General features: G+C 41.8%; 1 protein-coding gene across 5 annotated transcripts in view; it reads right to left on the bottom strand.

Moving 5' to 3' along the window:
- Positions 1-1,419: 1,419 nt before the first annotated feature.
- ULK2 (unc-51 like autophagy activating kinase 2) overlaps positions 1,420-14,347 on the bottom strand; it is a 123,813-nt gene continuing 110,885 nt past the window's right edge. For 4 of the 5 annotated variants that reach the window (XM_053930761.2, XM_053930760.2, XM_053930757.2 and 1 more), the window contains 6 exons: positions 13,687-13,895; positions 11,614-11,792; positions 11,042-11,160; positions 8,932-9,089; positions 6,728-6,863; positions 3,694-5,933 (listed from right to left, as the gene is read on the bottom strand). In XM_053930761.2, the coding sequence (XP_053786736.1) occupies positions 5,875-5,933; positions 6,728-6,863; positions 8,932-9,089; positions 11,042-11,160; positions 11,614-11,792; positions 13,687-13,895 (860 nt within the window). In that variant the 3' untranslated portion in view covers positions 3,694-5,874. Of the gene's footprint in view, positions 3,154-3,693; positions 5,934-6,727; positions 6,864-8,931; positions 9,090-11,041; positions 11,161-11,613; positions 11,793-13,686; positions 13,896-14,347 lie in introns of those variants that run through there. The other variant, XM_053930759.2, reaches the window with a different exon arrangement.

Raw genomic sequence — 14,347 nt, 5'->3', positions numbered from 1 at the left:
TGGAGTCTACTTCTGTGTTCTGAGCCAGGTGACTCAGAATATTACTGTGGGGCCCTGTGATCTGCCCACCCAGGGGCTCATGCATTCAGCTGTTCACAGTAAGGCTTCTGATGCAGAGTGGGGGCAGGGGGAGGAGTGGTCAGTAACAAAGGGGATTTCCTTATTTTCTCCTAGGATTCCCCCACACCTTAATCTCCCTTTATCTGTTATATTTACTGCAAATACCTTTCCTAACTGGTTATTTGCTTTTTATAATTTTGCCTATACCTAAAAACCTGATTTAGAAATTACATAATTATAATGGGCTCATGGTGGAAAATACTATCAGCATTATGGGCTCATGGTGGGTGGAGGGGCCTTATATTTAATGGCCCCTCCACCCACCTCTCATGACAACTTCCACTTCCAGACACCACTGACAGGGAAGGAGACTGTCACTCCATTGGACAGCCGTGTATGCCTGCCGTTATCATCTTATAGACACTTGACATGCACTCAAATCTTTTATTTTGTGAATTGTTTTATCGTATTTAGGTTTGGAAAAGTCCTCCACAGGGGACAGGTGTATGGGGCTGCTACTTTTTCATAGTAAAAAGGCATTGTAGAGAAAAAAATTCATGCTCCCAACACCCTGGGTTTCTTCCACTAGAAACCATGGGTCTGCTCTGCACCCGTAACTTACGGTGCTGTGCACCAGCCAGCCGCCTGCACTTCTGCTCCTCATGACAGCTCCTCCAATGGCCTGCACCTGGTTTATTTCTGGAGGGTGCAGCCCACTTGCCTGTCCCCTTCACACAAACCCTCCAGCTGGGGCAGAGCAGCAGTCTCAATGGCAGGCTTCTTGCAGCTGCTCCCGGACGGGAACAAGTGTGCAGGAAGCAATTTTATTGCCCAGAAGGACAACCACGGAAAGGCCTTCCGGAGATGTCCCTGTCCAACTCAGCACCTTCCTCCCCACCTCTCCCTGCAGGACACGGAGCCCAAATACTGATAGCTACTAATGCAGACACACCCAGTGGACATCAAGACCCTCACACTGACTGGGCTGAAATGGGAAGGCAGGCAGGGGGAGAAGGAGCAACCTGGTGGGGGCCTGCTGGTTTGAGACAAAGGCTATGCACTCCACCCTCCTCCTGGTGCACAGAGAGGGCTGGCACTGAACTCTCTGCTGGTCAAGTCCAAGTGGAGAGTGTGAAACCACACAGCGATGGTGAGGACAGGCTAAGGAGCTTCCTGGGAAGGGGTCTGTATCTATGGCCAGCCATCAGTGAAAGAACTGGGCCCAGGAGACAGCCAGGGCCCTTGGAGGCCCCTGGGCAAACCTGGGGTTGAAGCCCCACTCCCCCTGGGACTGGACAATCCCCTGCTATTCCATTTCACTGGCGCATGTCAACAACAAACAAGGAAATGTAAAGTGGGTCCATCAAAGGCTTGAGTTTATTCACGTCACAGAAGCCCTCTCACAAGTTTCAAGGGTGGTTTCTTAAACCTACTGTGCTTGGACTCCTACTGCACCATTCCCAAGGGGGCTGCACAAAGCTGCTGACTTCATCTACTTCTTGGCATCTGCTGCCTCCTGCTACTACAAGATGGCTCCAGCAGGAGGCACCTGGATACCAAATGTCATAAAGCTGCCTTCGCTCCCCTCTCCCTAGAAGGACACCTGCGTACAGGTGTGGCACTCTGGGGCACCGTGGGAGAGAAGCAAGCTTCGCACCACCCGGCAGTCTGGCAGTCTGACCCCCGCAGTGCTCTGCTTCTACTGTATCTAGGCATGTGGCCTTCTCTTAGGAAAATTACTCTCCAAGTGAATTTTTTCCATCTGTAAAATAAGGCATGTAAGGGTTGGTATGAGCATCAAAGTAATAAATAGAAGATTGACACATCTTTCATTAAAATTGCCAGGTTGACCTAAAAGGGTAAGTAAAGGATATCTTGAAAACAGAGTGCCTGGTGGGCAGGCCGGGAAGGGAGCTGCATCCTTTAGTTGTCTGGCTAAAGCAAATGTGGTTCCAGTGAGCCCTGAATCCAGGCTTTGCCTCAAAAACCACCCCCAAAGACAAATTGCTCACCACCTCTCTCCAAAACAGAACAGCAAGGAGCTACAGATGGACCACCACTCCAACAGCTGATGCTCCCAAGGACTTAATGTGCTCGCTCAGAGCTGTTCAAACTTCACACTTACTACCTTGTTTCACTCACACCAAGGCTCTGTGAGCTGTGCCCTTCCCCAGTCTGCCAGATACACAGAGGTCAGGGCACGTGCCCAAAGACACACCGTGACGCATGGGAGAGCTGGAGTCTGAGACCAAGTGCACCACTATGCCCAAAGATGGACAGAAGTTCTCCACAAACAAGGGCTCTGCTGGCCTTTCCTAGTGATGTGAAGAAACTCTCCCAGAGCGGTGTGGCCTCGGAGGGGAGGGACTCAGCAGGGAGCAGCACTGAGACAGCCGACCAGACCATGCAAAGAAGGAAATCGAAGCACACCTAACACACCCCCACACGCTTAGTGGCTCCCAGGTTGCAGATTTTGGAAGAGCCTCCCATCTCAGATCCCTCTCAGAGGCAGCAGGGACCTCTAGCACTTTAAAAATTGGGCTGAGAGGCCCTCTCTGAAAAGGAAAAAACCCACAGATTCAGTTCGCCTGCAGAGTGTAGACACAGCCTCATTTAGGCCCAGGTGTCCTAGTCCTCGCACATAGTGGGGCTGCACCATCAGTGGCCTTTCCGCTTCTGTTCCTTTCTCCAGGATGGTGGTCACTGAGTTCACAATGGCCCTTCACTGGTTTGGCTTTGCCTCTTCCACAGAAGTGGAGCTTTTGGGGACAACTGTCCATTTCCCACAGAGCAGGGCCTTTCCCAGGCGAATCGCTTCTGGTGCCGTTTCCTCTGTGGCAGGTGAGGAAGTACCCTCTAGACCCCTCTCCCAAAGAAAGGATTTTCACAGGGCTTTAACAGCCAAGGAAGAGACTTGGGTAGGCCTAAGAGCTTCCATGGCTGAAGATTCAACAGTACGTCATCTGGACATGAACTGTCTCCAGGCCGCACAGTGGTGGCACAGACACTTCTCAGATGCACCTATCGATGGAGGGATGACAGCAGGTCTTCAGCAGCAGCTACTCCCTGTCAAGTCCATCAGCAGGCAACCCTCTGAGAGAACACATCACCTTGCTTTATTCCAGAAAGAATTTAAGAATGCTTATAGAAACTATGAGGAGGAAGCAAACGTTAAAAGTGGGATGTCATCCTCCAAGGCCTATGCTCAAATCACTTCAGCACCTCAAGAATTCTTTAGATACCTGAGTTAATGACCTCATGTCCACAATGTCCAGCTCAACATCCTCCTTATTACCCTGTGGAGACCAAGGCCACCCACCCACAACAGTAAGCTCCTCTCCCGGCTCCTGTCCCTCTGTCCCTCATCGCAGCCAGGACAGAACACTTGCTGCTCTGGTTTCTCCTCTTGTTGGGGGCAGGGAGCTTCGAACCATGGGAACCACCAGGTCTAGCACCAGTGTAGGTAAAGCAAATCCTTACAGCAGGAATAGAGCCAATCATCAAATTCACTGGTTTACATTTGTGTGGTCAGTGACTTTCTGGGTTATGGCTTGAATATAGGTGTCAACCCATGAATGTATGAACTGGACAATTTCTACATTATGAAATAGATGATATAAAATTAAAAAATACTAATGGAAACAAAGTATTTGTTTATTATTGTTATATCAAGGCAAAATCTCTTAAACAATTAGCCTTGATAATGGCATAATGAGAACCATTATTCATGACTTTGCAGTTTGATCTTCTCTGCTGTTGAGACTTCAGTTTCACAAACACTATCCACCACAAAACCTTTATTACACAAGTGGAAGAAGAATGGACCTGGAAGTCACAAAGCCTGGCTTAGTTCCCCCTAGTTACCAGACTTCAGACCCATCACTTGCTGGCTGTGACCCTGTTTTATTCTATGTTTCATTTAAAAAAAAAAACAAAACTGGAGAGGGGAAGAAGGCCCAGAATGAACCCATGCCCTGGAGGATGAACTGAGACAGCCTGGAGGTAACCACACACCTAACAAGTTACAGGACACACAGTGCCCTCAGCCCGGCAGAGCAGCAGGAGCTGCCACTGCACATGTGCTGTTCCTGCGCTGTGACAGCCACCTAAGCCTGACATCCTGGAGCGGGGCAGAGCCTCCAAATGCACTGAGGAAGGCACTGGCTTGAAGAGCCATGTGATATGGACCCTAGAAACAATTTGCCAGGTTTACCTTAATTTACATCTGTATAGGCAGTTATAAAAAGACTATTTACCATACAACAATCCGGTGAATTTTACCTAGTTTCAAGAATAACACATGCAGTTACAAATTAGAGGTAGAAACACTGTATTAAAGACCTAAAAATACACAAACATCATATAAATAAATGTTCAAATTAACTGCTGGAATTTCATACAGATAAATAAGGTAAAATTACATTACATCATCAAAGAAAAGGAAAACCATGTTTTTGTTTTTATCAGCACACTAAAATTAGATTAATGCCAAAGAGCTTCTATGCAATTTGTCAGAGTTCAGATTTATTATCTAAAAGGATTAAAATAAAAGGATTAAAACTGAAGAATGGTTTATTCAAGTATTCAAGCAGGTAAATAAAAGAAACAAATAATATACAACCTAGGAAACATTTCTGGAGGGATGTTAACTGCCCACATTCTCCACTACTAGCTACTTGGTGAACCATCAGGATTAACATAAAAATACGTTTTAGGCCAGAGAGAGCTGCCCATTTTCCTAAGAGAAAACAAATCTCACTTTTCACTAATTTCATGTAGAAACTCCACATCATTAATAAGCCTTTAAATCACCAACTTTGATTTGGTCCTATTAAAATTCTTGAGGGTATCCCTTGATTGACATTTTTTTCTAATACTGCCCAAATAAACCAGACCTAGCCTTTAACGAACCCAGAAGTCACAGGCATCAATGCGCATCCTGCATGCACACACACAAATGCAACCAAAAGCAAATAACCAGCAACTCAAAAATATCACTGAGGAAATCTGTGGGTATAGATAGATGAATAGGTTAAAAAATGCAAAGATTCACATGAACACAAATTTTTTACCATTGAAAAGCCCATCAGAGATTACACGTGAATTCTGGAAACAGTGTGTGTATATAATCAAGTAAAATATTTTCAAAACAAGTCCATTGTGCCTCAGTTAGTTTTAAATTGCAAAGTCCAATACAGAGTTGTTTTAATAAATTAGTGCAATATATGAAAGATCTGGAAGATTAACAAGTGTCCGTATCAGGTCACATGGAACATTTCACAAGTCCTTCTAAGAGCCATCTGTCATGTCTCCTTAGGTTCCGTCTTCCTGAGCTGTTCAAGGATGCCTGCTCAGATTCAGACAAACTTACCCCAAGTATCAAAATTGCCCGGATGAGATGGAGGGTTTTTTTTATACCTCAGTAAACATGTGGAATTTCACACATTGCTCTGGTGAACTGAGTGAAGAGCTACTCACTTGTTTCATTCTTAATTTTCCTTAAGAATAAATGTACTCTTAATTCTAGTTCTAAGGTACATTTATTTATTTACCAAGTTCAAACTGAGAGCTAAGTGGAATACTCTTGCTTCTGCTTCTATGATGGAAAAGGAAAGGGGTGGCTTCTCCAATAAGGCAGATTTCCTACACATGTGTAGTTTTTGGATTGTTTTTGTTTTGAGATCACTACGTGTTCTTTGGTTGTCACCAGGTAAGAAACTAGTTTCCTGGGGATGGGGCAACAGAACCCAAGCTGTACCCCTAATGCGTCACCTCAAACCCCACCAAGGGGCCATGGGACAGGCCTGCCGCCGCTCACATTGTGGAAGTGCTATAGCAGAGTGCCGACAATCTTCTTTCAATACTAGATTTATCTACAAATAAAATAAATTAAAATCATAATAAAGATCATTTATATTTTCAAAACCAAGGAAAGAAAAACTAATTAAAAATCACTAACTCTCTACCTACATCCTCATCTCTGTTCTATTTCACCCCAAAGTTAACAGTTCTGAACACTTTTTCTTCTTTCTGCCTGGTAATTGCCAGGATATGACTTGTAGTTTAGTGCTGCACATTGGTAAAATTTAGATTAGCACAGCAAATAAAGACAAAAATTGCTAATAATTTTAGACCTGCCAACCCTTGTGGCTCTGCAGAACATGGTATGACCACATATACTCCAACAGGTCCCTTACCCTCCTCCCCCAAAACCAAATCACTGTGCTCATATCTGACCAGTGATGAGATCATGCTGGTATCCTATCAACCTCCATTCTATCTATACCAAATATGCAGCACACAGGGTCTTCCTAGGATTCTTCCGTCACTAAGCCCACAAGACTTAAGGTAATTGCATGTATTATTTAATAATAAAAACAAAGTTCTCTGCATACACACACGCCCACCAACACAGTAGTGCAGGATAGAAATCTAAAGAGTTAGGACAAAAACTATGAGTGCTTTAAAGCATTATCTCTAATCCTCAGAACAGCTCTGCAAGGAAGGCACTGTTCCCTTATCTTTTGGAAGAAGAAACTGAGACCATAGAAAGGTCAAGTGATTTACCCAAGATTGTAAAACCAACCTTCAAACCCAGGCAGCATGATTCCCAGTGCCAAGCTTTTCCTACTGTACCTGTGTGAGAAATACTGCTAAGTCAACTTACATTTGTGTACGTTTTCAATATCCGCAGGGTCCTGGAGAATCTTAGCTAGGCCTTCCAAAAGCAGGGCTGCCTTCTGATAGCGACGGACAATGTCTTCCGTCTGCTGGAACATCTCGTCCAGGGCTGCAGACTGAACCTGGAGCCAGCCAACAAAAAGGAGATACTCAGCTTTTCCAAGAAAATACAAATCCATTTGGGCAAGGTAGCTTTAAGTGGAACCTATCTAAAACTAACACATTTTGAAAAAACGATTAAAATCTACCAAACTAGATAAAACTTAAAAGGTAAAAGATTCATCGGATGAGCAATACAAAGAAGGAGCTTCCTGACAGAAGGGTTACTCTGCATTCAAACATAGCCTTCTTAACCTCAGACATTCATGACTGAGGATAAGATGTTCATGGAATTTCCACTTCTAAACTGGCTCTTCTATGGCTTATGTTAAACATACACCTTCACACTAGGGTAAGCTGGCATTTCATTAGGGTAGATTTTGTTACAATAAAATAACTAAATGGTGTTAAAAGTCAGTTCTCAGCTGCATCTTTCAGTTAAACAATTGTCTGGTATATTCACTCACTCACTCACTCACTCACTCACTCAGAGATCCTCACTGAGCACCTGCTGAGTGCTAGGCGCTGAGCACACAAAGGAGAGCTCCCAGTCTGGGGGAGAGGAGCCTGCGAAACGTGCTGCTCTCACTCTAAGGGCAACATGATCCGCTAGGAGGAAGCCCCAGGGGGCACAGAGGTCACAGGAGGAGGTAAGCATAGGAAAGACCTCCAGGAAGTGACATTTGAACCAGTCATGAAGTTGTAGTAGGAGTGAGCTAAGTGATGGAAAAGGTAGGTGGGGGCTTTCCAAAACTGGGGGACAGTAGTGTTTTTCACAGGGTTATGAGTATTTGAGTTTCCCCAACAGCATTCCGGTTTTCTCTGTAATCATTAAAAGCCAGGACTGTCAGTAATCCAGTTTCCTAGTTTACTTGTCAATATGCTCTGTCTCCTTCAAAAAATAATTTAAAGCCACTTATAATAAAATAAATAACATGAATATAGAAAATCAGAGTCAGGAAAAGGAAGAGGAATTAAGTAACTAAACATAAGTGGTAATATCTCTAAGCTTGCTAAGCAGCCAGGGCAAAAAAAGGGACTTACTGAAGTTACATGGCTCTTTTTATCAGAAAATAAAGAAGCACCATAAATCCTTTTGAGAGGACATTCTTCCTGGCACTACTTCTACAAAAAAAATATTATTGCCCTGGTCAGTGTGGCTCAGTTGGTTGGAGCACTGTCCCATAAATTGAAAGGTCACGGGTTCAATTCCTGGTCAGGGCACATGTCTAGGTTGCAGGTCTGATCCCCGGTTGGGGTGCATACAAGAGGCAACCAATCAAAGTTTCTCTCCCTCTCTTTTCTCCCTCCCTTCCCCCCTCTCTAAAATCAATAAGCATGTCCTTGGGTGAGGATAAAAAAATTATCATATGAAGTCTTGATTCAGTATGGAGTGATACAATGCATATTATTCATGTCAACAGTTTATATTCCAAAGTTGTTTTCATATGATTTTTATTGTAATGGCTTTCAAAATTAAGTCCAAGGGTGCAATATAACAGTACAAAGCAAAGACGCAAATCTCGGGGGGAAGAAGGGAGGTCTATGTTAATGTGGTAAAAATAAGATCTGTCAATAATTTTTCCCGCTTACCACTATTCTTTAACAGGCCCTAATTTCATCTATACTTTAGAGCAATTTTTTTCCCCTATGAGACAGAGAACAAGTTATTTCCAAAAGTATAACCAGACAGGTATAAAAGTAGATTTTAGTTCAGGAATCTGAGCATATGAATTTTTGTGGATTAAAAAAACAGCTATTTTTTCTAATTTTATCAAGCTATAATTTCTTATATTGTAGAAAATGCAGAAACAGACCCAGCTAAAGCTTTTAGATGCAAACTATACAATGTTAGAAATTTTTAAGAGGAATAATAGAATTTTACCAAATGTGGTACCAACATTACTTAATGTGTTACTTAAATATTAAGTCCAAGATTAGTAAGAGGCCATCACAATACTCGAGACCTGGGGGAGTGGTAGGGCACGAATGCTTTTTAAAGGTCTAGATAATGTCAAGTAGGTATTTCATTCAAAAGATACTCTTCCAGATAAGTAACATTATACAGTATTAAACCTTAAAAAGGGTTACCATTTCTACAGCACAATTATAGATGAGTTTCTCTGCAGTTACGCTGTTGATTTCATCAATAAATCTCTGCTTGTCAGAGAAGAAGCGATTCAACTTTTCTGTAAGTTTCTTGCACATGGTGATGCAGAATTTGTATCGTTCATTAAGGTTTTTCACAACTGAAAAAAAGTTGAAAGAATACATTTTAATTTTCCTCCAGACATAAAGTCACACTGACATATACCTTCTCTGCTGATTTAAGGAAAATGACACTAAACGATAGCAAGAACAGGCATACAGATCAATGGAACAGAGCCCAGAAATATATCTATGACTATATGGTCAATTACTATTTAACGAAGGAAGCAAGAGTACACAATGGAGCAAAAATTCTCTTCAATAAATGGTATTGAAAATATTGGACTGGTATATGCAAACAAATAAAAATACATGACCAACTTACACAACACACAAGAATAAATTCAAAAGGAATAAAAGACTTAAATGTACGTTGCAAAACCATAAAGATCCTAGAAGAAAACACAGGCAGTAAAATCTCAGACATCTCTCGTAGCAGTATTTTTTGTAATATATCTCCTAGGGCAAGGGTAACAAAACAAAAAACAAACAAATGGGGACTACATCACACTAAAAAGCTTCTGCACAGCAAAAGAAACCATCAACAAAATAAAAAGGGAATCCACTGTATTGGAGAATATATTTGTCAAAGATTAATCTCAAAAGGGATTAATTTCCAAAATATATAAAGAACTCACACAACTCAACACCAGGGAGACAAACAAGCCAATTAAAAAATGGGCAAAGAGCCCTGGCTGGTGTGGCTCAGTGGACTGAGTGCTGGCCTGCAAACCAAAAGGTTGCCAGTTTGATTCCCAGTCAGGGCACATGTCTGGGTTGTGGCCAGGTCCCCAGTTGGGAGTGTGTGAGAGACAACTGATCGATGTTTCTCTCCCTCTCTTTCTCCCTCTCTTCCCCTCTAAAAATAAACAAATACAATCTTCTCAAAAAAATGGCAAAGGACCTGAACAGACAATTCTCCAAGGAAGACATACAGATGGCCAATAGACATGAAAAAATGTTCATGTCACTAATCACCAGAGAAATGCAAACTGAAGCTACAATGAGATATCACCCCACACCTGTCAGAATGGCTATCATCAATAAATCAACAAACAAGTGTCCACAAGGTGTGGAGAAAAGGGAACCTTGTGCACTGTTGGTGGGAATGCAGACTGGTGCAGACACTGTGCAGAATAGTATTAAATTTTCTTGAAAAATTAAAAATGGAACTGCCTTGTAACCCAGGAACCCCACTTCTGAGAATATATCCAAAAAACCCAAACACCAATCAGAAAGAATATATGCACCTCTGTGTCCATAGCAGTGTTATTTCCAGTAGCCAAGATCCAGAAACACCCCAAGTGTCCATCAGTAGATGGGTGGATAAAAAAAAAAGCTGTGGTACATTTACACAGTAGAATACTATGCAGCTATAAAAAAGATGGCCTCTTCCCCTTTGCAACAGCATAGATGGATGTGGAGAGCATTATGCTAAGTAAAATAAGCCAGTCAGAGAAAGACAAATACCATATGATCTCACTAAATGTGAAATCAAATGAACAAAATAAAGTGGCAAATAAAAGAAAACCAGAGGCATGGATACATGGAACAAACTGACAAATCTCAGAGGGGGAGGTGTTGGGGGAGACTGGAAGAAATTAGCCAAAGAACATATATACACATATGCATAGCCCATGGACACAGACAACAATGTGGTGAAGGCCAGGAGGAAGGTGGGGGCTGGATGGAGGGGGGTAAAGGGGGAAAAGAGGGGACATCTGTAATAGTAAACAAAACAATAAACAAAACAAAAACAAAAATCAAAAATTCTGAAATGACTGAAAATCAGATTCTTTCAAATGCTCTCGCTTTCTGTTTAGAAGACTGAGAATAAAGCACTTTGCTTTCGGTATCAATTAAGTGACAAAAACAAGAAAACAGAAAAGCCAGATTTTTCCCCCCATTTAAGATTATGTAATAACAGTGACACCTCATCAAAAACTTTCTTAGTGTAAGGGGAAAGGGGGCAGCTCAAGCACTCCACACATACCTTCTTTCACTGCCGTGGATGGGCTCAACTTCCCGGACTTGATCTGGGCTTTAGCAAGATGCAGCGACGCTGCTAGCAGCTGAGCAGCTTTCATGTATAACACCAGCTGCTCCACACGCCTGTGCCGGAAGACAGCAAGCAGAATCCTGTGAACCATACGCCAGACTTGGCTCTTTACACATCACAGCATCATTAAAATAGCCTTTCTAAGGGAATATCATTCTCCTTGATATTTTTAGTGCACAAATAACTCCTGAAGGGGGAAGTTTCAGCATGGGAAAAGATGTGTGTACTTTGAATACAATGATACACTCAGATAAAACTCAAAACGATCTCTTTATCATGAAATATCTTGAACAGTATGCTTCACAGGGAAAAGGCAAGACTAGGGCTGCAGAATCTCTGGGTCTGGGCTCATGCAGTGAAACTGAGCCAATGAAATACCTTAGCAACTTCCTTGGAGCTTTTAATAATGAGATATGATCTTCAGTGGATGACAAGTCCTCTATCTCAGACCTGAATTTACAGAAAGCATAAAGAACCTCAAAATAAATGACAAAGGAGGCACCTACCCCCAGTCTTTGCTCAGTTGACTGATCTGGTCCACAACAACACTCTCCTGAATCTGGTACAAGGAGACGGCTGACGTGCAGAGCTCTGGGTCCCCCCCCCTCACAGCAGTCAGGTCCAGCACACACTCAGTGAACATCAGCATCACATTCAGGTGGCGTAAGGCGTCTGTGTGTTCTCGCTGCAGCAAAGCCAACTCATCTTAGAAACTTTCAGGTTAAGAAGAGGTGCATACTCCATACATAAACATGGCACTGCTAATATTTTTCTATACTTATGAATATCAGAATGATCAAAGAAGACTGAAAATTTTAAATCCCAGGAAACAAGTGAGAAAAAAAAACACAAATAAAACCAAACAGGGATGATGTGAGCACATGTTCGTGTGTATGCATGAGAGCACTCACAAAATTAAGCTCCAAAGATATGAGGTCACTGTGCTTTTACCAGAAAAAAATGAAATACTGAACAATTAAGTCACTATACATGAGACAAAAACATGATAAAATAGATGTGAAGGTTATAAGGATATTCTATATAATAAACCATACTTCTTGATATTTTGGTGAATTCTACTGACTTATAATTTCAGCAATGCTTTATTTTAATTTCTGGTGTTTTTTTAGTTAATACCAATGCTCTAAATTCCTATGACCTTTTCAGTTAGACAGGGAAGTACAGACAGACACAAGAGCATGCAGTAAAAATGGGTATTCTAAAACGAATGTTTTGACATTTATTTTCAGCTGTAAGTATAATTTAAAATATCAAATAAGACTAAAATTCTTACTCTCCTTTCATGGTTAAAAAAAGGATGAGGATCATTTTCCTAGAGACAGGAGAATAAACCAATTAACTTTTGAAAGTCTCTCTGCTCACAACAGCATATTGAACTGTATGTTCCAATATGTACATCAATGACATTCCACACATAAAGGAACAAAGTTTATGTCAAACTTTATGAAGCTTGCTCTGAAGATTGCTTTTCTAGTCTTAGACTGTAACACATATTTTCAAGATTACTACTAACCTTACCACAAAATCCCTACTAGAACTTTGTATGCAGTATGTTGTAACTTTTTATGTGAAATATTTAATTCTCACTCACACAAAATAGAAATGTAACAGGTCCTGCCTAGAGAGAAAATTTACTCTTTAGTTGGTCTAGAGAATTAATCATTTTAATCTGAAATGCAGACAAAGTTGGCACTGTATTCAGGGGTCAGAAGATACAAAGCAGGCCCACTGACTGCTCTCCTAGAGCCAGACTGAGGAATGGTGCTGGTGCATCTTTGGAATCATAACACTGACTTCTCTGGCTCTAGACTTGTGCTCAACAAGCTTCAGATTGTGATTTGTTTTTCCCTGTAGAACTGAGTCCATGGAGGGAAGGTACTGGTCTACAAATAGGAGTGAGCATCCAGTCTGGATGGCAGGTTTATTCCTCAATGTTAGTGACTACTGGCATTATGGTGTTTTTTTCCCTCAAAGCTGAGTTTAAGTGTATTATTTTTACCTTATAAAGAAAAACAAGCTTTGAGAATAAAAAGTTATGGTTTTAGGAGAAAGATTATGTTTCAAAAGTCCTGTAAGTAGTAAATGAACTTCAGATTAAAAAATTAAGAACAAAAGCCCTGGATGGTGTGGCTCAGTGGATTGAGTGCTGGCCTGTGAACCAAAGGGTCACTGGTTTGATTCATAGTCAGGGCACATGCCTGGGTTGCTGGCCAGGTCCCCAGTAGGGGGTGCAAGAGAGGGAACCACACATTGATGTAGAGTTCTCTCTCTCTTTCTCCCCCCCCCATCTAAAAATAAATAAAATCTTAAAAAAAAAAAAAAACCACAAAATCTATTTGTGTCACTTCCTATCAACCAGAGTTTGTCAGGGATGAGTGTCACGGCCAGCACTGTTTTGAAAATGTTATCAGCAATGTTTTTCAAATAGAAAAGAAAAGGTACATTGAAGAGAAGAAAAGGACTTCAGAACTCCTGATAGCATTTTGCTCTTTTATCATCACTAGAACGTTCTCCTATGGTATCAAAATTATGATATGTCATAACGGTCTCTTCTCTACCTCCATCAGCGTCTCCTCTGGCAGTTCAGGGGCTTCAAAGGTGACGAGCCCCTCTAGGCTGGGGGGTGAAGCACCATAAGGCATGTATCTCAGGCTAGGAGCTGCCTCTGCTCCTGGAGGCGAAGAGCCCCAGCATGGCCCAGGTGGGGAGCCCACATACACTCGGCCACTTGCGGAACACAAGGAGCCTCCGGAGCTGCTGGAGCCCGCTGCAAGGAAACAGGATAAGGCGGCACAGGGCCCAGAGTGAGTACACAGGGCCAGGAGCTACCCTGCCCATTCATACTATAAAAGGAACAAGGGAACATTAAAAGGAAAGCCACTGATCTCCTATCTGAACATATGCACAGGTTTTATTTTGCCATGTTCAATTTATTCCTTCTTTATATGTCTATATATAGACATCATCACAGCCAGTTTTTAAATACTCTGTTTTAAACAAATTTATAGTATAATCATTTCTCCCTGTTTCTACATAGTCCTTATAATTATAAAACTCAGTGGATGCAATGGTGGTTCACTAAATTTATATACATAATGCTTATCTGAAAGCATTTACACTATGTTTTTTATATAATAAATAACACTACAATAAAATCCAAAGTTTTTCCTCTTTTTGAATGATTTATTTGTGGTTACTACTCCAAAGTAGTATTATGAA

The sequence above is a fragment of the Desmodus rotundus genome, chromosome 9, assembly GCF_022682495.2.
Source record: "Desmodus rotundus isolate HL8 chromosome 9, HLdesRot8A.1, whole genome shotgun sequence".
Classification (NCBI taxonomy): Eukaryota; Metazoa; Chordata; class Mammalia; order Chiroptera; family Phyllostomidae; genus Desmodus; species Desmodus rotundus.
The sequence above is the reverse complement of the archived record's forward strand: the minus strand, read 5'-3'. Positions and strand labels throughout refer to the sequence as shown.